This window comes from Patagioenas fasciata, chromosome 1 (assembly GCF_037038585.1).
Source record: "Patagioenas fasciata isolate bPatFas1 chromosome 1, bPatFas1.hap1, whole genome shotgun sequence".
NCBI classification, from domain to species: domain Eukaryota; kingdom Metazoa; phylum Chordata; class Aves; order Columbiformes; family Columbidae; genus Patagioenas; species Patagioenas fasciata.
Window position 1 is genome coordinate 151,186,827 of NC_092520.1, and position 26,222 is coordinate 151,213,048.

Genomic DNA, 26,222 nt, shown 5'->3' on the forward strand with positions numbered 1-26,222 from the left:
CTCCTCCTCAGGTGAGGGCGGGCACCGCCCCGCGCCCAGGTCGGAGCCCGGAAGCCCCGAGGCCCTGGTGGTGGCAGGGTCATGGCGGGCGCGGGGCCGCGGCGGTTGCTTCTGCCCCTGCTGCTCCTTCTCGTCTTCTCTGCCTCGCCCACCGCCGCGGCCCTGCGGCTGCTGCTGGGCGCCGCGCCGCCCTTCACCTGCTCCCAGCCGGTAAGCGCGGCGGCGTTGAGAGCAGCGGGAGTTCGGTGATCGCCGGCCGGGCGGCAAGTGCTGGAGCCGGGCACGGGGTTGGTGGCGTTCCCGCGGTGCCCGCAGCGAGCCGGGCCCGGCGGCAGGGCTGGGGAAGTGGGGGTTTCCCGCTTACTATGGTGTGCCGCGGGTCCCACGCGTGGCCGTCTCCGCGCGGCCTCGGACAGGGACGGGGAGCCGGCGGGACAGAGGCGGGGGGCGGCCAGAAAGTTGGGGTGAGGGAGCGGATTCCCTGGTGGAGGGCCGGGGGTCAGCGTAGTCCCACTCGCCTGGGAAAGGGCTTGACGGGCGCGATGCCTCCGGCCGAGGCCTGGGACCGTCCCGCTCCCTCCCGGGCAGCAGCGTCCACAGACGGTCCCGGCGGGCAGAGCCGCTGTCCAGGGCGCTCTCGCTGGCGGCGAGCGCCGGTCCGAAGCGGCGTCTGGACGTGGGAAGGGACTGCCCGGGCAAGCAGGAGGTGACCGCGGACGGGACCCCTGCCCGGCTCTCAGCTGGCAGCGGGTGCCCTCGGCCGGTCCAAAGCCCGTGGCCGTTATGGCCCTGCTGGTCACCTCATCTTCACGTCCACGCTGCCTTGCTCAGTTAAGGACTGGTGATTGTTCTTGTAGGGGTTTAAGGAGCTTGGTTGTGGTTGGTGTGGACTGTGTGTATCAAAGCAACTGTACACAGTGCACAGCTGCATTCGTGTAACGCTAAACCAGAATTTTTCAGTACGGCAGAATCAGCCTGGCCGTGTGATGGCTGCCAGGAAATGCCTGTCACTGACATCTGTGAGGGGCCATGATTGGGGCTGAAAGTTCCTAAAACTGCATGAAAATTACTGAGCAGGATGTGAGTCTTTGCTAATAGCTGAGGTTGCTTAATGTCTTAAATGTTTTAACCTGTTCCTTCCAGCTAGGGGGTTTTGGGCAGGCAGCAGGGTGTCTCTGCTGAAGGAGTAGGTAAACAAACATTATGTGTACTTGAAATTTTGAAAAGGCAGGTTTTGGTTTCTTCTCCCTGCAAACCTAGTCAAAGAGGATATAGACTGAGAGCTGCAGATGTGTTGTCTATATAAAAAGTGAATTAACCAACCTGAGCTAACTTTAGCAGACTGAAGTACAAACCCCTAGCTGGTGTCTCCCTGGGAATTTCGGGGGTTTGTTTCAGTTTTGTTTGGCGTTTTGTTTGGGGTTTTTTGTTTGTAGGGTGTTTTGGTTTTGTTTTTTTCATCTAAGATACATGCAAAGAGTGTGTGGAAGGGGGAGGAGATCTGTTTTTACTTTTTTATTTCTGTTAATAATAGCAGTGCATGCATGAACAGAATAATGGGCAGCTATCTTTTAAGCAGGAAAGTTTTACATGTCATGATGCATTCTCAGCAATCTAGCAAAGACAGTTAAACAAATGTAGCTATAGATGTATGTAAACCAAGATGTGTCCTTTGGGATGAAAGCTTCTGTAATCTTTTCCTGCATGTGTTTCCTATTCTTTGTCTATTCTGTCTCCTTTTCTAATGTTTGACCGTATAATTACCCCTGTTTTACCTGATCTCTGCTCTGCTGCTTTCGCTCCTATTTTTAAAAATACCCCAAGAAAACAGTTCACTTCTGCAATTATACTTTAGGTTAGACATTGTGAAGTTACGAAATGCAAAATCTTGGTAAAGGGGAAAGAAGACGTTATAATATTGCTTAAGCATCTAACATAACTGTGAGTATCCCAAACATTGCTAGTCACACAGAGCTAGAGATCAATATAGCAGAGAGTTTCTGAGAGTCCTTGGATGCTTGGCTTTTTTTTTTAGCGAATGTGAACCACAGTAACTCAGTGAGTGTTTCACCAGTACCTCACCAACTTTCACTGAGGAAATGTGTTACCCTGCACTCTGGGTGTGCTCATAGTTCAGTGAATGTGTAAGCCTGCTACTTTAGCCTTTTCTTTCGATAAGCTGTTTTCTAAAATGCAGGCAGGCTTAGAAAAATGAGTTGGCTTAAGCCTGTGAGCAGCCTTTTCAGAAGCAATTGTGAAGCTGCTGACACATATAGGAAAAAGTATCATCAACTGAAGTTATGACAGTTGAAAACGGTTTCCCCTTCTCTTTCTGGTGGTCACACTGTTTTCAGAGGATGATTCAGTAACCCTTCCAATGAGTGACTGTTGTGTGGTTCAAAAGAGAAGCTGTTGCTGAGCAGGGTTGGTGAGACCCACTTCCTTTTTCTAACCCACTACACTCGTGCTGCTGTCCCTGGGCTTCAGAGTAGCTCACAGTGAGCAACAGCAGTTTTTTTCAGCATAACTCTCATGTGGCAGAGGCTGTTTTGAAGATGGAGTGATGGAGGGAAAGTGTCATACCGGTATCGGTAGACACCTGTAAGTTGCGAAAGTAAAACTAAATGCTCGTTAACAGCTTGTCGTATTAAAATGCCAACAAATGCACTTAATGGGCCTTATTCATCAGCACTCAATCAAACCTGCTCAGCTGAAAGACTGAATAGCACAGCTGCAAATCTAGTTCCTTCCAGTAGCTATTATTTGAATATGTCATCTGCAGGGAGGTGGAGTTCAGGATGACTTTTTTTCCATGCACAGGGGAAAAACATCCCACAGTTTAAATACCCATCTGGTTGTTCACCATCAAGTGTTTAATCACTACATTGAGTCACTGGGCCGTAACTGTTACACTGCACAGCATGCCACAGTGTCCTGGAGGAATGCAGTGTTTATAACCCAGCCATCTTTAAGGGGCTGAATAGGTGTATGTGGTTTGGTCTTTGAAATTTGTCTTTCTAGCTTGATGGTTATTCACTACAAGTCTCTGGAGAAGATCTGATGTAACATCTCTTATGAAGATAAGCCATGGTGGTACATGTGAGGAAGACTCTTCCTGATCCTCCTTTACAAATGTGTTCATTTGGCCTTCCCTATTGACTGACTTTTCTCATTCCTCTCTGTGACATTTTTTTGCTGTGTTGGATGTTACCATAAACCAGGGGTGTCAAATTCATTTTTGCCTGAGGCCACATCGGCTTCATGGTTGCCTTCAAAGGGCTGAATGTAATTTCAGGACTCAGCCCATGGGCCTTGTGTTTGCCATGTGGTTTTGTACATTGTACTCCTTTATCACTGGCACTGTCTCATAACACAAAAGGCACACTGTTCTTTTCCTTGAAACACAAACATGTATTCACTTTCCCTTCTGTCATTAAATTGCCTTCCTTCTGCATCAATTTTACTCGACATTTTGGGATTCAGATTGTTTCACCAAAGATGTATGGTGTGCCACTTAAGTAAAAGACCAAGATGTCCTTTAGGACCAGGTTAGATAATATTCAGGTCCCCTCACAGAGGCTCACCTTTTGTTCAAACCACCTTGGGCAGTGGTATTATCCTTAGTGCTGTTCCCCACCATGAACATTCTCCTCGTTCTTCCGTGGTGGAATAAGGAGAATGTTCCTTCAGGGGTGGACATGCCTACTGATATTCTCCTTTATTAGCCCCCACCATGAGGAGCATTATCCTTATTCCACTACCACACGTGCGCCCTCTCCCCCATTGAGACATTTGCTTTATTTCACCGTAACAAATCCTAGCCCACACTTTCCTTCTTACCCCATCTGCTCAAGCCATCCCCCCTTAAAGGGGTATTCCCAACTGGGCAGTGATGTTTCATTTGATAAATTAGCCAGATACATGAATTTTAGCAAGTGGCCAGGACTGTATCTAACTACTGCTCATGCCCCAGAGCCTTTCTGTTATTAAATGAAATATTATTAAATGACATTAGCATGTCATCACGCAAGCATGGCCACCACTGCTGGACCACAGATCTGCCCGTATCCGTGGAAAACAATGCAGAATTCATGAGTGGGACCCTGGCTGCTGGTTACAAAATATCTTTTTACAGATACTTTTAAAAATAACATATAATTCCTAAAGTTTGCATGTCTGGCTGATTTATTAAAAAATTAAATGAAATGTTTGCCCAATTGAGAGTAACCTTTTAAGCACACAGCCCCCCCACCCCTTGTAATTCTTGTCTGTCTTGTCTTTCAATGCCCAAGGCAGTCACTAGTGTCCCCATCAGTGTCACCTATTACTCTTCTTACACAGGCTCACCGCTCTCCTGTAGCTGTGGCCGCAGTTCCCACTGTTCCCTGCTCCTGCAGTATAACACGTGTCACACATGATACACATGTGGCCAGTGCTGGCAGGAACCTGAGGACAAGGAGCTTGGCACTGCCGCCAGGTAGAAACAAGGTGCCAGGCCAGATAAAACAAGGTGGAGGGCCAAATTCAGCCTGCAGGCCATGTGTTTGACACCTGTGCCATAAACTGTGGTCCCACTTAGTGCTGCTAAAATATTTCTGGACTTCTTGGAACAAAAACAATTAGTGATCAAAACTACCAAACTTCAGCATCGAAAGGATTATTGATCAAAACTACCGAAATACAATAAAGAAAACTTTAAAACTGATTTTTGTGAAAAAACTTTAACTTTTGAGTTCGGATTTGATTTTGCTGAGACTTCGTATAAGGGCAAGAGAAAAACTTAGAAACTATAGAGAAAAGTGCTTAAAAAGTCAAAACAATTTTGTAGAAGATGGTTGCTTCCTATCAGCCTTAAAACAATCATCTTTTAGCAGTTATTCGTGTGATGTGTCCATGTCCTAGTGATCTCTGCTTCTTTTAACGAAGGAATCAAGAAAGGAAAGCTGTAGTAAACTTCATATGGGCCAGACCTCAGAAGATACATAGAACGGCTCATAGGTGAGAAGGAGATTTTGGAAAGCTGGAGCCTTTCCCATTCAGCAGCTGCTCTTTAAAAGAAAACTGGATGCTTGCCCAGCTCATGGCAATTTCTTGCTCGTTACCACAGTGTGCTGCTGGGAAATCTTGGCTTCCTATTAATTTAATTGAATTGGCATGGCATGGTGCTGTTAATCAGTTTCCCTTTTATTCATGTGATTCTCCGTGGAATGTGGTCTGTTCTTTTTTGGTGTTGAAAGCGAGAAAAATCTTGGGGAAAAAAAAAAAAAGTGAAATAAACTGTTGCGTAGCTTTCTGTGAAAATATGGCAAATAAACATGAAGAGTTGACTGTGCCTGTCATCTTCTGCTGCTAATAGTTTCAGGCATCACCTCACAATCATCTTGCTCTCATACTTATGCCTCCCTTGTCTGTAGCTGTTCTTGTTGGACCTGAAAGGCAATAGAAACCTGGTGAGAAGAGAGCATCTCAGTTTGAGCGCCTTCTTCTATAATAATGTGCAGATCATGTTGCCTGGCTGTGGGCTCCATCTTCAGCTTTTCTGCAGAGCTCTTCAGTGTCATTTCTTCTCTTCCTATTTGTCCACTTGTCTGTTGTGTGCAGACACAGCCATATGCTTCAGTTCTGCCAACACTTCTTAAAACGCTGCTGGCTTTATGTGGGCAAGCAGAAACGACCATCACTGTAATTTTATTTCTGTTGTGCCTTTAAAATTGTGCTTGCTCAAGTAGGGAAACTGGGTTAAGTACTTCTGCTGACCACAGCTTTGTTAATGCACTCTGAGTGACCCAGTGCATCAGATAACATTTTGGATTGGTTGGAATTTTACAAAGGAAAACCAGCAAGTATTCCCCTTGGCGCTGAGGAGGTAGCCAGTGCAAGTCTGGAAGTGGTTGACTGACTTTGTTGCAAAACTGACTTGTCTTTTCTTTAACTGCTTCCTGGCTTTTGCATGGCATTCTCTGGAGTTACACTTCCCTGGTATGAAAGTATGACCTCAGCTGCAGCCCAGTCCAGTTCACCTGGGCAGTATGCAAAAAAATATATATATTATTTGAATGGTGATGGGCTTTCTGGGTATCCTTTGGGATTGCTGTATCTCTGCTTGCATTGTGGCTTTATCTTCTCCTTTTGCTACCTTTGCTTCCTTATGCCAATAGCAAGGACTTCCTGGCTGGATTAATTGTTCATTTGAGACTGTTAGGTCATCCCTGTAGCACTTTGGCAACTTGGAAGGGAATGGGAAAACAATTGAGTTGGTACAAGCTGCCATGCGGTGGGAGAATCCTTCCCCCTCCCTTGTGGTAAACCTGCTAAATTCTTGACTGACTGATGGCAGCTTACAACACTCCAACACAGTCAGTTCTGAATCCTTACCAATCAGTTGATGGTTCCTGATTAAGCTCTTGTCTTCTCCATGAACATCAGAAAGGGCACAGCCTAGTTGATGCTGGAAACATCACTGCAAACACTTTACCTGGGGAAATAGACCTGGAGGAAAGGAGAATCTATTTATATGCTGTGCTGGTTCAATAATCATATTGATCATAAAACAAAAAAGGGGAAATGCAGCACCTCCTCATTTAACCACATCTTATCTGCTAATAAACAAATGAAACACCAGTGTTCAAATGAAAGCAGATGTTGCTGCTCTTAAGGCAAATAAGGCCTTATAATTTATATAAGAGCTTTATCATGGTGCAATTTACAATAATTACTAATGACTGCAACAGCGCAAGGACAAAATTATGGAATATGAAGTGATAGTTTTAACAGAAATCATTTAATTACACACAAAACATGGTTAGTAGCCAATTATTTTTGTTGCCTGTTGTGGGCTCACCCAGGCCAGCAGCTCAACCCCACAAAGCCACTGTCTCTCCTCACTGGGATGGGGAGAGAATTGGAGGGCAAAAGCGAAGAAACCTCTGTATTGAAATAAAGACAGATTAATAGGTAAAGCAAAAACCGTGCATGCAAGCAAAGTGAAATAAGGCATTGATTTCCATTGGCAGGCAGATGTTTAGCCACCTTCAGGGAAGCAGGGCTTCATACCATGTAACAGATACTTGGGAAGACAAACACTGTAACTCCAAATGTCTCCCTTTTGTCCTTTCTCCCCAGCTTTAATTGCCACTCACAACGTCATATGGTCAGGGCTATATCACTTTAGTCAGCTGGAGTCAGCTGTCCCACTTGTGTCCCCTCCCGAATTGTTGTGTGCCCCCAGCCTACCTGCTTGGGGGGGGTTAGTACAAGAAGCATAAAAGGCCTTGATGCTGTGTAAGCACTGTTCGGTAATAACTAAAACATTCCTGTTTTATCAACACTGTTTTGGTCACAAATTTAGAATATAGCACCATACCAGCTGCTGTGAAGAAAATTAACTCCATTCCAGCCAAAACCCCTGCACCTGTTTATGCAAAGGGTATTGTCAGGCTAAATAATCTACCTAAGAAAGTCTAATTAAGCATTTTAAGTGTTAGGAGTAATTTTTTTCATAGCTTAATCTGCTGTTCCATTCTGGTAGTTACAATTTATATGTTTGGTTTTTTGGTTTTGGTTTTTTTTTTTAGTTATTGTAGTGTAGCTAGTTTTGGTTTGATTTAATCAGTGTTTGCTTGCTTGCTGTCTAGGTTTTTTCCCCATTATCAAATAATTTAGGTTGAGGATGCTCCATGAGAGTGTTCTGGTGTGAGAGGGAATGAAACCTGATTTAGGAGGTACAAAGTTGTACCAACAGTTTTATTAACTACACTTGTAACCAGTTTTTCTTCAGTCCAGCAGGATCTAAGTACTTAGTGGAGGATTTGTCTGGATATTTGTCTGCAATAATTAGGTGTAGTATAATTGTGAAAGCACAGTTCAGACTAAATTGTATTTATTCAAAGTGATAAAGTTAATTCCCCTCATTGTGTCTGGTTTGACCTTTTGAGTACAAGAAAAATAGTGAAAAGTACCTCTTGTTATTACTTATTGACATTAAATTCATAGATTTATATAGCTCTTGGCTATGTTAGAGCTGCTCTGGCCCATGCAGGGCACTGCTACACAGCTTTTGGGGCTTCTTATCCCAAGACTGATGTCTAGCAAGACCCTGTTTGCGTGTTTCCAGAGTTGTTAGTGCTTCAGCCTAGCAGTGAGGCTGGGAATCCAGAAGTGAGTTGAAAACTTCGAGAAGATCCGAAGATAAGGGGGAAGGCAGGTTGTTTCTGCAGCTGAGCTGCTAATATCTGGGGCTAAGAGGAGAAAGGACACTGTTTATCCCCCTTCCCTCCTCATTTATAAAAGAAACTTTGTTTAACAGTGAAAAGTAATCAGAATCTTTGTTCTGACTGTGGGATGTTGCACCAAAGTTGATTTCATTTTGAAAATGCAACGTTGCTAGCTGTCTGTTAGGAAGACAATTCTTCACCAAAGTTCAGTTCTCAGGCAGTGTTATATAATTTGTGTATATTTAGAAGTTCAGGCCGGCCAATTAGGCAGATTCCTTTGTTTGACTGAAATGTTTACAAAGTGATAATAAAGTTGGTCAATATTACTTGGGTGTTGCACTGAACCTTTTTCAATTTATCTGTACCTTGTGTACGTTTTTGGTACTGCTTATTGGAGTGTGGATGTGTTTCTTGTGAAGGGTATCTGAAGACTGGATTTATGCCTGTGTAATGTTTTGACTTCTGTAGCAAAAGCCTGGAAGAGATTTTCAGGCTTTATAAACATGAGCACCCTAATGCTGAATCTTCTTGCTTTCCCACAAGGTTTGTAGGAACACAGATGCATTAGCTGACGCGAGCATTAATGTCGGAAGTATATTTTCATGGTCAGTAGAACTCTGCTCATCCTTAAGACTGGCTGTTCAGCACAGCTTGTATGTGTATTTATAATCAATAAAAAACTTATTAATTGATGTGATGTTTTGCTTTCACAAGGGCTCCTTCAAAGGCAGGATGTAGTTCTGTCTTGTCACAAGCAGACAAAAGCCAGCAGTGACAGGGCGGTGCCCAGAGTGTTTGTTCCAACCTCTCATGTACAAGCATGAGCAGAGGTGCAGATATGCAAACGGTGTGGTTCACAGCTGAGCTCCCTTCTTCCCCTGGAATTGGGTTCAAGCTGTAGCCAGGTGCCTGTATGGTCACACACATGCGTGTGCCAGCACAGGACAGGCTGTGGTGCTGTGATGGAAGTGAAGGCATTAGGGTTCCGCCTCCGGCAGTGAGGCTGTCTAATGCCAGCTCAGTGATTGTGAAACTTGAGCTTTCCATGCCACGCTGGAGAGCATGTTCACTACCGACAAGGCACAGTTGGCTTTTTTAAGCATCCACCCCTGAAAATGTAAATAAAACCTTGGATAGCTATGGCTACACAGCGTTAATAATCTCAGCCCCAAATATACTTGGAGCTGACCTTAATGGTTGCAGAGAGATTAAAAACCTGCTGCCTTGCCTCCCCTACTGGAATTAATTATATTGTGGCAACAGGGTGACAATATTCATGTTTATATGCCAAGGCATAGGGCACCTAGCCCGCATCTTGATTTACTAAGTCAGTGAAAACTTCAGACTTCCTTATCAGTAGGATTTTGCATGACATTAACCAAGCAAACTGCCATGCTTTTTCCTGGTGACTGTGGGGTCTTCCAGTATAAACAAAACATACCTGGGGGAAACCAGGCGGTGCTGACGTAATTCCTGGTGGCTTCTTTATGTTCAGGACATCTTTATCCTTAATATGAAAGAAGCAAATTTCGACTCTTTTTTTTCTTAAATATATTTCTAGAAAGCAGAAATCACCATTTCCTACTTAAAGGCCTGGTACTTCCTAAATGTTGTCTTATCCCTTGCCAGCTTCTTATGAGGCATCAGGAAAAAGACCAGCCACAACTGATGCAACCTTTCTGTTCAGGCAGTACAGGACTATTCATCACTGTGTGCCACTAGTCGTCAATCCAATTTGAGTTTGTAGAGTGTCATTGTGTGGTGCTTTTGAACCCAAACATCAGATGAACGGTAGCGCCCTGCACAAGGCAGCACGTAGCCCAGTGCTTCAGCGGGAAGCTTGGCTGCAGAGAGCTCATGCTTTCAGTCTGATGGGCTTACACTTTGCAAGCATTACCAGCAGGGTCATTGCTGGGCAGCAGTAACTTGAAGCATTAGTGTTTAAAAACCATACACATCTACTTCAAGCAATCCTGCACGTCACACTGGTTTCTGTTTTCACAGTCTGGGTTTTGGAAGGTTTATACTATCATCAGCTTGCATTTTTTCCTCTCCAATTTCTTTCTATTATTGCAACTACTGCTGTCACGTACACAGTTCAGGCATGCACAGGTTTCATGCCCTGTGTCCTTTTGTTTTCTGATTAACAACTTTGTGCAATTTTTTCTGATTGTTAATTCTTCTAGTTTGTACGTGTTGCTATTCACTGAATTGTTTTCTTCCTGCCCCTCTCCTGCCACCAAGCAGAAGCAAATTACTGTTAATCCAGTTTCTATTCTGAGACTAATATTCTTGTGTCTTTCTCTCCACAGGATTTAAACTGCCATGTAAGAAATAGTAAGTAATTTTTTTCTTTGCAATTTTCTCATTAGGTCATGCAGGTTTTGGTTTGGTTTGTTTTTTTTAACTGGGTTGATACAGTAAGTTCTTCCTGCTGGAATCGGAGAGATGTAAAGTGAAGCACTGCTATCATGCCTTCATTGAGAGTTTTCAGTTTGATCCATAATCAGCTTCAGCTAAAAGAGGAATGGGAAGTTAAGTCTTTTTCAGGGTGGAGTTGAGGGGGTAGTTTCCATTTAAAGCTGAGATGGTCAGTTTTTAAAGAAATGGGAATTTTAGGACAAGTTTGTTAGTAAATGTTCATTATAAGCTATTATATCCAGGATGAAAAATTAATGTATAAAGTAGAATTTTAAAAGGGGCATAAAGCAATGCAGCTGAGAGCAATTAGTATAAATTACTTGACATAAAGTCGAATGAATTAACTCAATGATCCTAAAGGTCTCTTCTAACCTAAATTATTCTATTATTCTATGAATTGGAAAAGGAAACCGGAGTTACTGTAAGTCCCATTGAATAAATATATTGGACATATCAGGTGTAAGTGGTCAAGCTGTACCAATTGCGTGCATCTGGAACACTTTAGTATAGTTATGGGTAATGTTCTTTAAAAAAAAAAAAAAAAGGAGAACATTCTGCATTTATCTGTTTGGTCCATGGAGGCATCTGGATGGCATTGCAGAACTCCTTGGCCTTTCTTTGCAGTTGTTTTTCTAGGCAGGCTCATTTCTGCCTCAGTGCCCAGCCCTGTATCGTACTGGCACAAGTTGTTTTTTGTAGCCATGCTTGGCATGCAAGATCAGTGAGATGACTATGTTGAAAATAACCAGATTTTAAACTTTTTTTGGCAGGAGAAGGCTTGGGTGGGATTGGATTGGATTATATTTCCTATTGGAAGATGGCCATTGGAATACAGCTTGACAACACAGCTAAGCTAGACTGCAGCTTCACCATTACAGAATCACAGAATGTTAGGGATTGGAAGGGACCTCAAGAGATCATCTAGTCCAATCCCCCTGCCGGAGCAGCAACACTTAAATGAGGCTACATAGAAATGTATCCAGGCGGGTCTTGAATGTCTCCAGAGTAGGAGACTCCACAACCCCCCTGGGCAGCCTGTTCCAGTGCTCTGTCACCCTCACTGAAAAGGAGTTTCTTCTCAAATTTAAGTGGAACCTTTTGTGTTCCAGTTTGAACCCATTACCCCTTGTCCTATCATTGGTTGTCACCAAAAAAGAGCTTGGCTCCATCCTTGTGACACTTACCCTTTATATATTTGTAAACATTAATTAGGTCACCCCTCAGTCTTTTCTGCTCCAAGCTAAAGAGACCCAGCTCCCTCAGCCTATAAAATACTGCCTTATTTGAATATTTGGTTTAAATTCTGCTTTATGATCTTGTTTTGGTTTCCTGCTCTAGGGGAATTTTTTTTTTTTTTTTTTTTTTAGTGCTTAGTATGCTCTTTTCTGAAAGGTATTTAATCTTACCAGGTTTTCTAGAGATATTTTTTGATAGAATGAGCATTTGAGGATTGTCCAATTACTTCCTAAGCCTAAAACCATGCTATCACAAGAAGGGAGAGTGCGCACTTTCCACTGTTCCCATCACTGAAAGTGTACTTCAGTGGGGGTGGGGGGGGCTGATTGTACCCTGTGTCACAATGAACTGCTGGAGAAAAAGTGCTGCTCCTACCCATGTCCCTGCTACGGCTCCCCTCAGGGCCATGCCAGCAGTGATGAGCCTGCAGGCTGAGCTTCTTCCCTGAGCAGCCCACCAAGGAAATGGAGAAATCTTTGTTTGACAGATCATTTTTATGAACCAAATTATCCCACAGCCCTATGATAGTTTGAAAATGTGGAAAATGTAGCCAAGAGAGCAGTCTTCCATTAGCAGTGTTGATTTCTATCAGCTGAAACTGGTAGCAAAGCACGTTTTGCTTTTGAGGAGTTCAGCCTACAGATTTATTCTCTTGCTCTTCATTGTTCTCTTTTCAATATTAATGATTTGGTGTGGATGCAACAAATACCTAAAGAATATCGTACAGCTCTCTCCAAATGCTGTATAATCATCTGACTTCTTTTTTTCCCCCCTCTTTTTTGCTATATTCAGTAATCACACTAGCCTATTCATAAGATTCATAGATTGCATGACAAAGCTCACATTCAGTATTTTTTCTGCTAGTTTTTCAGCAGTGCTGTTGTAAATAAATACCATCATAAGTTCTCATTAGGTAAATATGGCCTACGCTATGTGTGCTTACATGTGTATTACAGTGTGTCAAGAAATATTTCGTCTGAATAGGTCCAGTATACAAAGTGCCTCAGATTTGTTTTTATTGACAGATCTGCCTTCCCCTGCCCCCAGGTCGGACAGTTATCATGTGCTCTATCATCCTTTACTTCTAGATTGATCTTTTTTAGAAAAATGCATTGCATTTGGCTTACGCTCACCCCCACAGTGCTATTTAAAACATTTGAACAGTAATAATTTCCCACTTGCCACTCCTTGATTTGTCACCCTAGTTCTTCTTGCATTTGTGCTTCACTGATATTCAGCAGAGCTATTTTTAATATGCTCTGGTAAGTCAAATGTCTTACAAAAGTCTAAGTAGATCATGTCTGTCTAATGCCTGTCATACCTGATTTCATTTTCTGATGAGATTACAGGACCAGTTTTCTCTAACACTATATTGACTAGCATAAATTATTTTTCTGTCCAGAGAGCTCATTAATTTAGGAAAGGGTGTCTGACAGACTTGTTATCATTGCAAAGTTAGAAATTAGTGCTAGTCTTCTAACTAGCCGTTTTCAGCAGCAAGGTATGAACTTGCTGCAGGAGATCTTGAGTAACCTTACTTGACCTGTTTAACCTGACTGCATTTATTGTGATAATTACTAATGGATTTTAAGGAAAGGGAAAGTGTAAGTTTCTAGAATGAGTTCAGAATATTACAGGTAATTTATAAAGTATTTGCTTGCTGAAAACTTTCTTTCTGAACTGTTGAGCAGACTGTCACCCAGTTTTGCTCTCTGAGTAACCTTGATCCAAAGGGCAGACCTAAATGGCTGCTTTTGTTTGCTGGGCAGGTACCTGCATGGAGGAGAGCTGGGTGCGGGTTCCCATGTGGACTCCTTCTGCACCAAGCAGTCTTCATGTCTCTTCTGATGTTTTCCATCAGATGGATGGAGACCTCCTCCCTGTGATTCGGATAGAATGGAAAGTGGCCACTGATGGTAAGTTGTGGTTGTTTAATGTGGACATGGAGCAGAGGAATTAGGTGTGATCTGGTAAGGACAGGGAGGAGAGTTATGACTTGAAATCTTTTATTGATCTAGTCATGAAAGTGAAGCTTTGAAATTTGGGGGTTTGGCTGCTTCATTTTGTTTGCTTTGAGGGATGTTTTTCTTGGTGACTGAATCAAGGCTTTGGGTGTGCTGGTATTCAAGAATTTAAAATGTTTCCACTGCTGTGGGATAATGACTCTTAAAATGGGAGAAGCGGATAAAAATGGAATGAAGCTAGTCACACCTTTACCATGGCAATGAGAGGATGAAGATTTGCACTGCAAGCATTGCCGTTTTTTCAAGGCATAGTAATGACTGCAGCAGTCTTGTGCAGGGGAATTACATCTGTGAACTGAAAAAATGAGAATTAATTCGAGAGAGCACCAATAGCTTATGTGCTGTTAACCCAGTGCAAGTTCCTTCCATCTGGGTAATCTAGTCCTTGTAACTTAGGTTTCCTATACACAGATATGTCTTGATAAAGGAATAATTGTCTCCTTGTTGAAGTTCAAATGAGTACCAGTAAATCAAGTTTTTCCAGTCTCCAGATATTTTGGATTATTTTTTGTTTGCATATGTTTCCCTTGCATACTCTTGTCCATGATTTTGCACTGATTCAAGACAGAATTAAACACATTCATTTCTTCCTGCTGCGAGCCCTGTGTCTGAGAACTGTGTAGGGTTATTATCTCAGTGCTGTACTAGTGCTACAGTAGTGTAGAAGTAGGTGTGACACAGGTAACCCAGTTGTTTTGTGTAACTATGGTTATAAACTTTCTCGGTGGAATTGTACCAAAATAAAAGCATATTTGCTCTGGTGCCCAAACTGCATGAAGCAGCCTTGAGAGGCAGAGCTAAACACAACACTGAACCTGTGGAACTGCCAGGATGTCTGGAATAATGAAGCTGCCTTCTATTCTGCCCCTTCATTTGCACAGATGGAGCTCTTGCCATGCAGGATGACCTTTAAGCTGAAAGTGCAGTTAGTCAGCCTTGCACGCTCACTTTTTCATGGCCAGTTATCTTTGTGTTGTGATTCCCCAGCACTTCAAAGGAGTAAGGCTGTGACAAGACCAGGCACGGTGGTAATGTCTGGGGTACTTGCAACCTCTACACATGCAGATGACAGGAAAAGACATCTCTCTCTGTCCCTGTCCCTGCAGCTAGCATCCGCTATCTCCGAGGGGCAGAGCTGGCTGTGATGCAAGTGAGCAGCAATCAACAGATCTGCGCCCAGTTTGACTTTCAGAACAACTTGACACTTCAGGTCCGTCCAGATGGAGGCCGGGTGAGTGCAAAGGGCTCTAAACTACTGCCTCTAGTCCATGGGATTGTTACTGCTTTCACTATCATACAACAAGGTTATTGATTAAAAAGTACAGCCCGTTAGAAAAGTCAATAAAACAATCAAGATACTCGGCTTCAGATATTATGTCATTTCCAGTTTGTTTTACACTTGTGTGTAACTGTGTATAAGCTGCTTGCTTATCTTGGTTTCTCTTTCACTCTTCTCATCCTTCAGGTTTTACAAATTGGTGCTTCCAGTGCCTAACACGTCATCATTCTGGATGTTGCTTAAAGGAAATAATTGTAGAAGTTTTTGCATTCTGCTTGGCAGCCATGGCATTTATAGCCTTCTTTTTAACTCAACCCTTCCTTTTACTTCCACTTCTTTCTTGTACTCTTTTGCTATGGAGGAAAGCACCAACCTTGGGGGTGGTCCTTCATGTTGCACTCAGTCTAGGAAACTCATCAGAAAAATGCTAAGCATCCACAGCGCCCTTTATGAACAACAAGAATCTGGAATTTGTTCCTTACCATGCAGAACTGGGTCATAGTTGGCTGACCATCTGAAGCCAGTGCCTCTCCCAGAATTTCCACAGCATTGCTGATATGTGGAAAACAGTATAGATTTTAAAATTTGTGGAGTGGCCAGGTACAGAGCTATGTATGTCAAAGTGCAATTCCAAATGCTTAGTACTTGCACAGCACTGCAAGATTCATACTAGACTAGAGTTTCAGTCTCAAAACTGCATATTTTAGCCTTATCTCCTTTCAATTCAGAATGTAAATATGTGGGAACTCCACATGGTTGTTTGGCATCAGAGATCCCAAGAAATAACTGTGCTTTACTCATTCCAAACAAGATCCTGAGATAGATCAAGAGATTGGTACATTTAGTACCCCTGAGTTCCTTTTTTTTTTTTTTCATAGTCAAGCTTCAGAAGAAGGGTCATATGAGATGAGGAAACACAGTGGAACAGGACCAAGTCAACCATTTATTTCAGTGTGTTTATAGGACAACATTCTAGTGTTAAGTTCTTGTGAATATGTTTTGTTTTCAGTGGAATTTCACTTTTGACCGTTTTGAAGTGGAACCTGGCCAGACTTATCAAGTGACTGTCTACCACCTGCCCAAACTGGGTGTACCTGGAGACTACAATTGCAAGTCCACATCTCTCACAATGCCTGGTAGGAGATGCTCTAGTTAGGCCTTGAGCTTAGGACTGTGATGCTTTGTAGACCTGTTGTTGGGTTTCTCGGGTTTTTGATTGGGTTTGGTTTGTTTGAGGTTTTTTTGTTGGTTTTGTTTGTTTGGGTTCGTATATGTGTGGTGTTGATTTTATTTGTTTGGTTTGGTTTGGTTTTTTCCCCAGAACAAAGCCATGAAATGTGAGAAAGCTTGGCAATACGATGACAATATTATAAAAAACTGTTGCCCTTTCTCAATATTACTGTTGAGAAAGTCCATGGTGCTAGCCTTATGTGCAGTACCCCTGCAGTATATATCCAAAGTGCACGTATCATTTGTGCTACAAGTCACTATCCTTGTTTCTGGGATCCTGCATCCAGTAGTGTGTCAAATCTCTGCTTGTAATAAGGTACAGGTTGAGGGACTATTTTGTGAAGGGCAGACTCTTTGCTTCTGGTTCACTGTAGTTCCTATGTGGAAGATATTTGTATAAAAAAATTTAAATGCTCTTCAGAAAGCCAGACAAAGTCTTGGACTTAGGCCTCTGATTTCCGAGAAACTGCATTTGTATCTTGTCAAGAATTCTGCTACACCTGTGGCTAAAGAGCAATTCATAATGAAACCTGAAAACTAGTGTAAGTGCCCCTCTGTTTGAAACTAAGTTATGTTTCCTGGATTTTTGTTGCTGACATGTTCATCACTGGAGCAGACACAAATGGGGCCGTAGAGTAACCTTTCATGCTCTTTGTAGACTATCGCTGTAGCTTTTACTTAATTTTAAATCTTTCAAAGTTGCTTCTCTGCTTGTGGAAGATGGAAGTACAGCATAGTATTTTCAAATCAAGAGTAAAGTTTAGCTTCTAATATTAAATTTAGACAGGTGAAGTTTGATTTCAAAGGCACAGTTAGGCATAATTTACCAAGAAGCTTGATAGACCTGCGTACCTGACCTTTTCTCGTGTGTATGAAAATTTTCATATAACTAAAAAGAACTTTTGTTGTTTTCCCTGAAGATGCTGAGCATATGCACTGCCCTCTGGCTGCACTGACTAGTTTGTAAATATCTGGCGCTTCAATAAAGCTTGAAAACTGGTTCATAATTTTCTTAACTTGCTTACAGTTGTCAACCTGACTTTGTAGTTATAAAATAGCAAAGTATGTGGTTTTTCAGTCAATGCAACCTGGAAAAGGAGAGGGATGGACTTGGTTTTCAGCCCTCTTATCCTTTCTTATACCTGGTCATACTGAGAAATTTCTGGCTTTTATTCTCCACTGTTCTTCAGAAACCTAGTGCACTGTGTCAGACTCAGCAGTTGCAGGGAGCTTTGCTGATTAGAGCTCACATGTGAATTGCAGTGACACTATGTATTTTGCAACTTTGAAAGTCAGAAATTATAGATATGCAATGTTTCCTTTCAGCTGTTTAAGCAGTGAGTTGTTCCTTTTCCTTTGTGTCCAAACCCTGGAGGAGAGACTTAATGTACACTGAGACTTGTAAATACCACATTACTAAATGATGAATATGTAACTCTAGATTTGACTCTGAAGAAAGTCCCAAAGAGCAGCGCCAATCTGCTAAATGAAGCAAGGAGAATTATAAATGTGGAAGAGTGTTTGGGGATGAAGAAAGATTCCAACCTCCTAGTTTTCCTGGGGCAGAATGATTTTGGAGGAATCTACTGCTGTGGCACTCTCAAAGTCAAGAGATCAATATGAAGTTTTAATTCTGCTATGACCCTCTCTGCACAAGTCTTACATTAGCAAAGGTTGTCATGTATTACTGTTATGATAGTATTGTATGTTTTTAGTCTCTTCTTACTAAATGTTTCTGTTCTGGGAAAAAGAAAAACAAAACAAAACAAAAACAAACTTTCCATAAAGTCAGTGGAGGGGCTATTTTTACATTGGAAGCCAATACTATTCTGCTGCAGAATTTTGCTACTGCTTTGGAACAAAGGTTTCTGATCATCAAGGAGGGCTTAGCTAGGTGTCTGGCTTCTGATAAGAAAATGAGTGTTTTTCTTAAATGGAAGTACAATGTTTCTGACTAGTCACTGATGGTCTTTCTTGCAGACTGCAAGGACTCTCTAATGAAAAGAACCATCCCATGTATAAAAACAGGTAAAAATTTTTGTTCGGGTTATGTAGACATGGGTGCCCTGTTTAAATATTTCTGACAATTGAGAAACTTGGGAATATCTGCACTACTTACAGGCAGTTTGTGGGAGCCCAAGATTCAAGGTAAAATTCTAGATGATACAACTCTGCTTGTCAGCTTTAACCCATGGATGGAGTCAGCCCGGTACCAAATTCATGTGGCCAGTTTCTTGAATGAGAAGAAGTGTAAAATGATCACACGTGATTTCACTGAGGTAATTGCTTTAATAAATTATATTATCTGTGGTAATTTAGACAAAGATTTCTTTAACAGTTGCTAAACAAGGAGATGGAGCCATGCCGTAGGAGATGTAACAAATGCACTTGTACAGCAATTTTCAAGGAATTCTTTTCACAGATTTTTAATTATCTTTGGAAAAGGGAACTTTATTTCAGGAATTTGGTTGATAAAAGGTCAGAAAGAGGTTTAATAATGCACCGAGCAGTCTGTAAACGTCTGCAGAGAAAACCAAAACTTGGTATTTGGTGCAGAGTTTCAATAAATCATTGAAGTAGTTTATCAAATGTGATAGTTTGGGGGTGTTAATTAAAATTTTTAAATCAAAAATTAGTGGGTTTGTAACAATGTTTCAATTCCTGTAAGTCATACAGCCTATATTGTTGAGAAGCTCAAAGTAGATCCAGAGCGTCTTGTGCAATAAGAAATGTTCCACTTCAGGCATCTAAGGGAGGAAAAACACTGAATATTTGATACCAGTCCCACCCTTCCTTGGGGGAGGGCAGATATATTGGCATTCAGTTTGCTTGATCTTTCCATTCCTTCCACACTCGAAACCATTAGTACTGCATGCACTAATATGTGTTATCACTGGCACAGCTGTGTCCGTGTTTCCCTGGCAGAGGGGAATATGCCAGATTTTGGAGTATGTATTTGCTAATCATTATGAAGAATATATTTAGATTGTCATTATACATTATTGTATACAACCAGTAACAAGGACAACATATCTGTCTGTTCTACTGTCAGAAGCAGCAGCGTTGACAGCGTTTTTTAATTAAACGAGGAAGCTTGTTAATGTTTACACATTAAATCACTGAAGACATTTACATTGTTAAGAAACCATAAGTTTAAGTTAACACGTGAAGTTACAAAATGTACATCCTTGATTGTTTCCTGTTACCTGTGCAATATTAGCCTGCTGTCTTGATTGTATTATCATATCTGTCACACAGGACTCCTGCAGTGATGGTGGTCAGACCGTTTATCCATTTTGTTCTCTCTGGGCTTCTTTTTTTTTTAAAAAAAAAAAAAACCTACTTCTTTAGACCACTCCATATTATCATGTGAACCGCTTGTCTTTTTTCTTGCTTTCGTGCAATTTTCTTCCTTCCCTTTTAACTCTCATCTGGTTTCTGCAGGGTGGACTGCAACAGCAAGTGAATGTCACAATCAAAATAGAGAAGAACATAAGAGCTTGCTGCAACTACAAAATACAGGTAGGATCTCACTGTTGTCCTTGTGTCCTTCCTTCACCAACAAGGCAAGGAGCAGCTTAGGAGTGTTATGGGGTTTTGCGGTGTTTTGTTCTGCGACTGGCTAATCGCTAATCACCTGTATCATGGAAATCATTATTATGGCTGCAAGAACAACTCTTTTATACAGGTATTCTCTGTAGACAGTGGCTTTTCCTTACCACAGGGTTGCCAAGTCAGACTATGGAGTGGGAATGGCAGATGTGCAACCTCAGGAGCTCACTGCCTTCTTAATGTACAATCCAAGAATTCTTGATAAATCTTGTTTTCTGAAGTGAAATGGGAATTCTGTGTCCCTGTGCTAAAATACAGGGAACACAGAGGCAAGGGGAAAGTAAAGCAGAGGAAAAAAAATGGTTTTAAGAGTAGCTTCTGTTTTCTGAATTTATTTCCGCTGCAGATTCAGCCATTCTTTGCAAACTGTGGCACAGACTGTATGAGACACTCCACTTTCATCCCATGTTCACCAGCTCCAAGTGAGAACTGCTTTTCTGTAAATTAGATCCCCATTGTCTTACAGATGAGAGCTGAATTTTCAATGTTACTCTTGTCTTTTTGCAGGTACAGACCCATCAGGTAAGAAGTTCTTCCAATACCCTGAAACTTTCTTTGCTGCTCTTTTCCTGTCCTATAGAATAACAAATGATCCTCTCTGGGAATGACCCGATGGGCAGAAAATGTCCCCATATAAGACTGAATTCAGAATGAATTGTGTTAAGAGTTACTTCACCATGATTTAATGAGGCAAGTATTTGTATGCAGTGTGAACCTTAAAGAGCAATTTTTTTAGAGATACTTCACTTGCATAAAATTCTTTGAGAAACAGTTTTGACAAGAAGAGTCTTAATATAAAATACTTTCTGTCACTTTGCTCAGTGTTAAAAAATTTGCATATTATAAAGCAGCTTTTGGAGATAATAGCTTGCATATATTCATTTTTATGAATGTCAAGATAAATCATGTGCATAACGATTTGACATCTTTTTTTGGCTTCAACAACACCTGTAAGGAGCTAATTTGCCCAAGATTTAAAAAAGAAAAAAATAATCACCCAAAATGGTGATTTTTTTTTTTTTTTTTAAGATGGATTACATGAACAGGCAGCCCATGGGTGGCATGCCTGTCAAAGCTAGATAAACACTGATGTTTAGAGGAAGGTTATTGATCTATGTTTGCAGAGTGCTGCACATATGGTTCTTTGTTGGAGCAAATTTATGGTGTAGAGCATCATCATGAAAGCAGGAATTTATTTTGAGAAGTGACTGGTATGTTGTAAGGAGGAAGTGCTGAACTGTCCGTGGTTTTGGGCAGAGCCAGGGTCGTCCTCCTTTGGCCCCTGCTGCTCAAGAAACTGCTGTTGTTTGGTGAAACTCTTATTTGTGTAAAGCAATGTCTGAGTGCTATTTTTGTACTGCAGGTGATATGATTATATGGCTCTACTGGTGTATCACTGGGATCTGTGTGTTACTGGTGGGATCAGTCATAGCAGGTGTGATTTGTATGACCAAAAAACGAGCGGGTAAGATTCATACCAGCTAGGAAGACTCATTGCTAAAACTATAATTTTTTCCTACTTCTGTACCTATTCCTATTGCTGTTTTCTTCCTTGCTGTTCTGATATCTTGCCACCAAGATAACGCCTGTGTAAACACCTTCTTCTGTTTTACATCATGAGACTTGTAACATCCTAATACCATCCACCTACTTAAATAAAGCTTTATGCTGTCTGATATTCTGTTTTCATAGTGCTTCAGAGCTCATGAAGGGGAAAAAGGAACTTCATAGTTCAGCCCTTTGTTTCCTGCATATTGCTACAGATATCTTTTCCATTTCTTTTTCTCCTGCACTAAATAAGAGTTTTGCAGGACAGGAGCTTCCTGTTTGTCTACACTGTAGCCTTTCCTCTGTCCCCCAAAGTCTCTACAAAAATCATTTTTAAACTATTTTGAGCCAAGTAATGTTTTTTAATTAAGACAAAAGAAAAACAGAGCAGAGGTTGACATTGAGCTGGTTGGAAAATCAGATACTTTAGGACTTCTGTGCTGCAACCATGAAGCAGTTATTAAAGGGCAACTGTGCAACTCGCTTGGTTGGGGGGGTTTGTTTGTGGTTTTAGTCGGTTTGTTTTTACTTGAGAGGAGCAATTGGAAATCTTTTGGGAGATTTCTTAACATCAAAGGTCTATAGAGTATAGCTAGGGATATTGTAGTTGCCTCTTCAGAGAAGCCTCTTAAGAAAAAGCTATCTTTTAAAAAAGCCTCTTTTCCTTCAGGAGAGGTAGTAGAACCAGTTGGAGATTCTATACTTCTTGAGGCTGACCAGATCTGGGGAAGGTGAAGAAAATTGGTTTTGAGTGCATTCCTTCTCCTCTCAAAGGAAAAAATGTGGTGAAGTACATGGCAAAATTGGCTGTAGAAGAGTCTTTATTCATTTAGGGTTTTTTTTAATTAGGCTTCTCCCTCCCCATGGTTTTAGCCCTGCACAGTTAAAGATTTTTTTTTAACCTAGTCTTTGGAAGGTGGTGTCTTTTTTAAGTGTTTAATCTTATTTTGTGTTTTCAGAACTGATAGTGACTTTGTTTCTCTTCCAGGACACCGACGAGGGAAACGCAGCCACAATGACTTACAAACTGGTAAGATGTCCTGCCTCTGTTTTACCAAGCACATGTAATGCATTCTGAAAGTCTCGCAGAATTGTCCAGAAGGTGCTCTCATAGGCTCTACTTCTCTGTAGGTGCTTCTCAAAAAGTTTTTAATATCCAACAGTCTTGGACAGAGAAGACAGAAGTTGAAATGCCACATTTGGGAGATGGGAGATGATTGCATTGTAAAGTGGTGAGGCTTTTGGCCAAGCTGCGGCTGTACTGGCAAAAGAACCTTTGCTAATTGTTCAAGCCATAGCAATAGGAGATTTTTGTGGATGCACTCAGCTCTCCAGCAAGAGAATATAGCTGCATGTACAAGCCTCTTGAAGCTGCTGTATTATTTTTGTGTGGTGAAATTTCATGAACCATCCAGGCATTATTATAAATCAGAGCTCCACTGTCTGGTCTTTCTTATTAAATTTAGGCAATGAGATGTTGCTGTAATAGCTTCAAAACTGGGAGATGCCAGAACCTTTTGTTAATATTCTCCTGTGTTGATTGCTGCTGACTTGCACCATTGCAATTTTGGGAATGTGACCGGGATGAATATTTTTCTGTCTTTCAGCAGCACCATATACCGACCTTCCTCTCCCACCCTTGAAGCCCCGAAAGGTTTGGATTGTATACTCTGCTGATCACCTGCTATACGTGGATGTGGTGCTGAAGTTTGCTGAATTTCTGATGACAGTTTGTGGCACTGCTGTAGCCTTAGATCTGCTAGAAGATCAAAACATCTCAGAGTTAGGGCCATTACCCTGGCTTACTCGACAGAAGAAGGAAATGGAAGACCTGTCTTCAAAGATCATCATCTTATGTTCGCGGGGCACCCAGGCAAAATGGCAGGCCATGCTTGGGAGTGAGCCTGTGTGTCTCAAGCAAGATCAGCAAAAGCCAATGGGAGACCTGTTCACCCCTGCCTTGAATTTGATCCTGCCGGATTTCAAGAAGCCAGCCTGTTTTGGAATGTACATAGTCTGCTATTTTGAGGGGATTAGTAGTGAGAAAGATATACCTGACGTGTTCAATGTCACATCCAGGTACCAGCTGATGGACAAGTTTGAGGATATTTATTTTCGGATTCAGGACTTGGAGAAGTTTGAACCTGGGCGCATCCATCGAATCCAGGAAATCACAGCTGAAAATTACATCGATACCCCTAGCGGGAGGAAGTTGAAAGAGGCAGTACAGAAGTTCAAGAACTGGCAGATGGAGCACCCAGACTGGTTTGAGAGTGAAACTATCTGTGTGGATAATGATGAAGAGTTGCAGTCCCTAAGCAAAGAGAGCCAGGTGGATTCATTGCTAAGTGAACCAGGTGGAATTGTGAAACACCAACTTCACCTGCGGGAGCCTGACCCTAACTGCTGTTGTGTCATCAACCTCCACATGCATGAAGGTGAAAGTAGAGGCTGTAAACTGCAACCTCAGCTTAATCCGTGTGGAGATCCAACTTCTCAGACTATGATCCTTACTATGGATGAGGCTCCTCTAGTTCAGGTGGTGGAGCCAGTCTCTTCTATGGAAGATGGAGATATACTCAGTCATCATGTGCTGAGTAATGAGGATTGTATGGTAGGAATTCCTCTTCTGGAGACAAGTTTTCCAATGAGGAATGATATCATTCTCCGTGATGAGTCTGAAGTTTCAGTAATAGATGATGAGAGTCCTACAAACCTCTCAGGTGAACTCAGGCACCATCTGAATGGTCTCATGTACTCTCTTTATCAGCAGAGTGTCATTCCTTCAGAGCCATCTCTCTGCCAAGAGGAGGCTGACAAGCAACACCAGTTGGTCTTTGATGACCAAAACAAAGACCAAAGACAGTCAGTGCAGTCAGACCAAGGCTACATCTCTAGATGTTCTCCTCTGCCTCCTGATGACCTTGTGGAGGAGGAGGAAGAAGAAGAGGAAGAGGAGGATCAGGAAGGACAGGCAGTCTTCCATGAACTCTCTCCAGAGGTCCTGAACAGTCTGAAGAGCCTCCAGCAGCAGCTATTTCTCCAGGACATTCAGCAAAGCTCTGACTGGGGGTATCGAGTGGAGGTGATGGACATTGGCCAACCTTTGGAGGACTGTTAGGCTCTATCTTGGACCTGCTCTATTTGAAACACAGAGATGGAAGATGGTACAACACACAGTGCTGAAACTGCATTTCCAACACCATCCTCGTCCTTGTATTGTAATTGACTTACTGGTGGGATCTTCCTGTCTGCTGCTAGGAGGCAGGGTTGCCCCACTGACTGGTAATGTTGCTTCCCATCTCTGTGGAGAGAAGCAACAAATATCAGCCACCCCTGTGAGAGAACAGGCAGTAGTTCTGTTCCTTGGGGAAATGTATCACATTGCATCCTCGCTGACGGATGGCAGAAAAATTAACATGGCTCATCCACTTGTGCCTTCAAAATACTGGTTCTGTTGCACTGGATAAAAGTCATGGCCAGGGTTTTTTTGTAAAATAGTTTTAGATAACATGGCAAAATTTACATTGCCATTTTAAATATTTTGTTGTAAATGCTATGTTAAATATGTGTGCCTTAAACTTCAGCTACGTTATGGCTGTCTAAACTTCAGCTACTTTATGGTTGTCTTTACCTGGTTGATACATGTATCTGGAGATTTTTTTCTTTTGACACTCATTCATTCATTGGCAACTACATTTCCATGGCCATTCAGAAATCAAGTGGAATAACTGAGCAGTTAAGTGGGATAAACTTCCAATTAGGGATGTCTTCATAACTCTCCCTACCTGGCTACTAGAGGATACGTTCTTGAAAACCAGCAATAGGAGGAAGCAGGGGGAAAGGGATAAAGGACCAGAAAATGGGATTTGGGTTTATTATACAATTATAAGAATCTGCAATTGGACACAGAATTACTGAATCAGGGGAGTCTAGTGTATTCTATAACATGCTGCTGTTTGCTTTTGAACATCATAGCACCAAGAAGACTTGGACTGAAGATCTAGGTAGTGTCACACAATTTATGGAAATCAAAGACTCTTTTGGAGGGGAAAAAAGTGTAGCTTCAGCAGCTGCCATTTTAGAGTGAATATCATAACTGAGTTGGGGAGGCTGACCTGAAATGGGTCTAAGATGTACTTACGTGGCTGGAAACTCAAGCACAGGTAGTCCAGACTAACCATTGTAAAAAACTGAATAGACTAAGGGGTTCATCTTCCAGGAGCAGTAATGGAAACTCTATCATTTCCAGTGTTTTTAAAAGATTGGGCTTGATGCGCTATAACAAATGGTTCACTGCAAGTGATTGCATGTTGGCCCATGTGACTCTAACTGGGTAGTGGACTAGTCAAGGCTGGTATTTATCCTATTTATCATGGTTTCTGCAGTCCAGCCCTCTGGGTAACAGCTTGTGAGATGTAAATACATCCAGGCCTCCTTCTTTTGTCCAGACAAGCTTGTCATCTTCCTGTCCTAAGTTTACTTGTCAAAAAAATGTTAAGAGAATTTTACTTTGACTTTTTAAAAATCTGGTATCTTAGAAGATAATCTGCTCTTTTGACTTGCAACCAATATTGTATTATGTATATTTTATAATTTTATTTGTTTATAACTTGTGTTTTATTCCTTAAATTAAAAGAATACTTTTGGATATATTTA

The 26,222-nt window shown here is 41.8% G+C and overlaps 1 protein-coding gene across 3 annotated transcripts; it reads left to right on the plus strand.

The window, feature by feature from the left end:
* On the plus strand, positions 1–26,222 carry IL17RA (interleukin 17 receptor A). 3 transcript variants are annotated; one of them, XM_065855973.2, is made up of 13 exons: positions 1–210; positions 10,526–10,550; positions 13,640–13,786; positions 15,001–15,125; positions 16,183–16,309; positions 18,384–18,431; positions 18,525–18,682; positions 19,848–19,925; positions 20,362–20,437; positions 20,523–20,537; positions 21,379–21,480; positions 22,552–22,593; positions 23,171–26,222. In XM_065855973.2, the coding sequence occupies exons 1-13, from the start codon at positions 82–84 to the stop codon at positions 24,682–24,684; spliced, it is 2,586 nt and encodes an 861-aa protein (XP_065712045.2). In that variant the 5' UTR covers positions 1–81; the 3' UTR covers positions 24,685–26,222. The 3 variants fall into 3 exon arrangements, with proteins under 3 accessions (XP_065712045.2, XP_065712052.2, XP_065712059.2); XM_065855980.2 differs by having other exon boundaries at positions 23,174–26,222; XM_065855987.2 differs by lacking the exon at positions 21,379–21,480.

What these genes read in the sequence shown, in the direction of transcription:
- IL17RA (XM_065855973.2), top strand. Translation starts at nt 82, where the DNA reads ATGGCGGGCGCGGGGCCGCGGCGGTTGCTTCTGCCCCTGCTGCTCCTT. An exon ending in GCTGCAACTACAAAATACAG is followed by an intron (nt 19,926 to 20,361) that starts GTAGGATCTCAC and finishes TTTCCGCTGCAG; the next exon opens with ATTCAGCCATTCTTTGCAAA. An exon ending in TATGACCAAAAAACGAGCGG is followed by an intron (nt 21,481 to 22,551) that starts GTAAGATTCATA and finishes TTTCTCTTCCAG; the next exon opens with GACACCGACGAGGGAAACGC.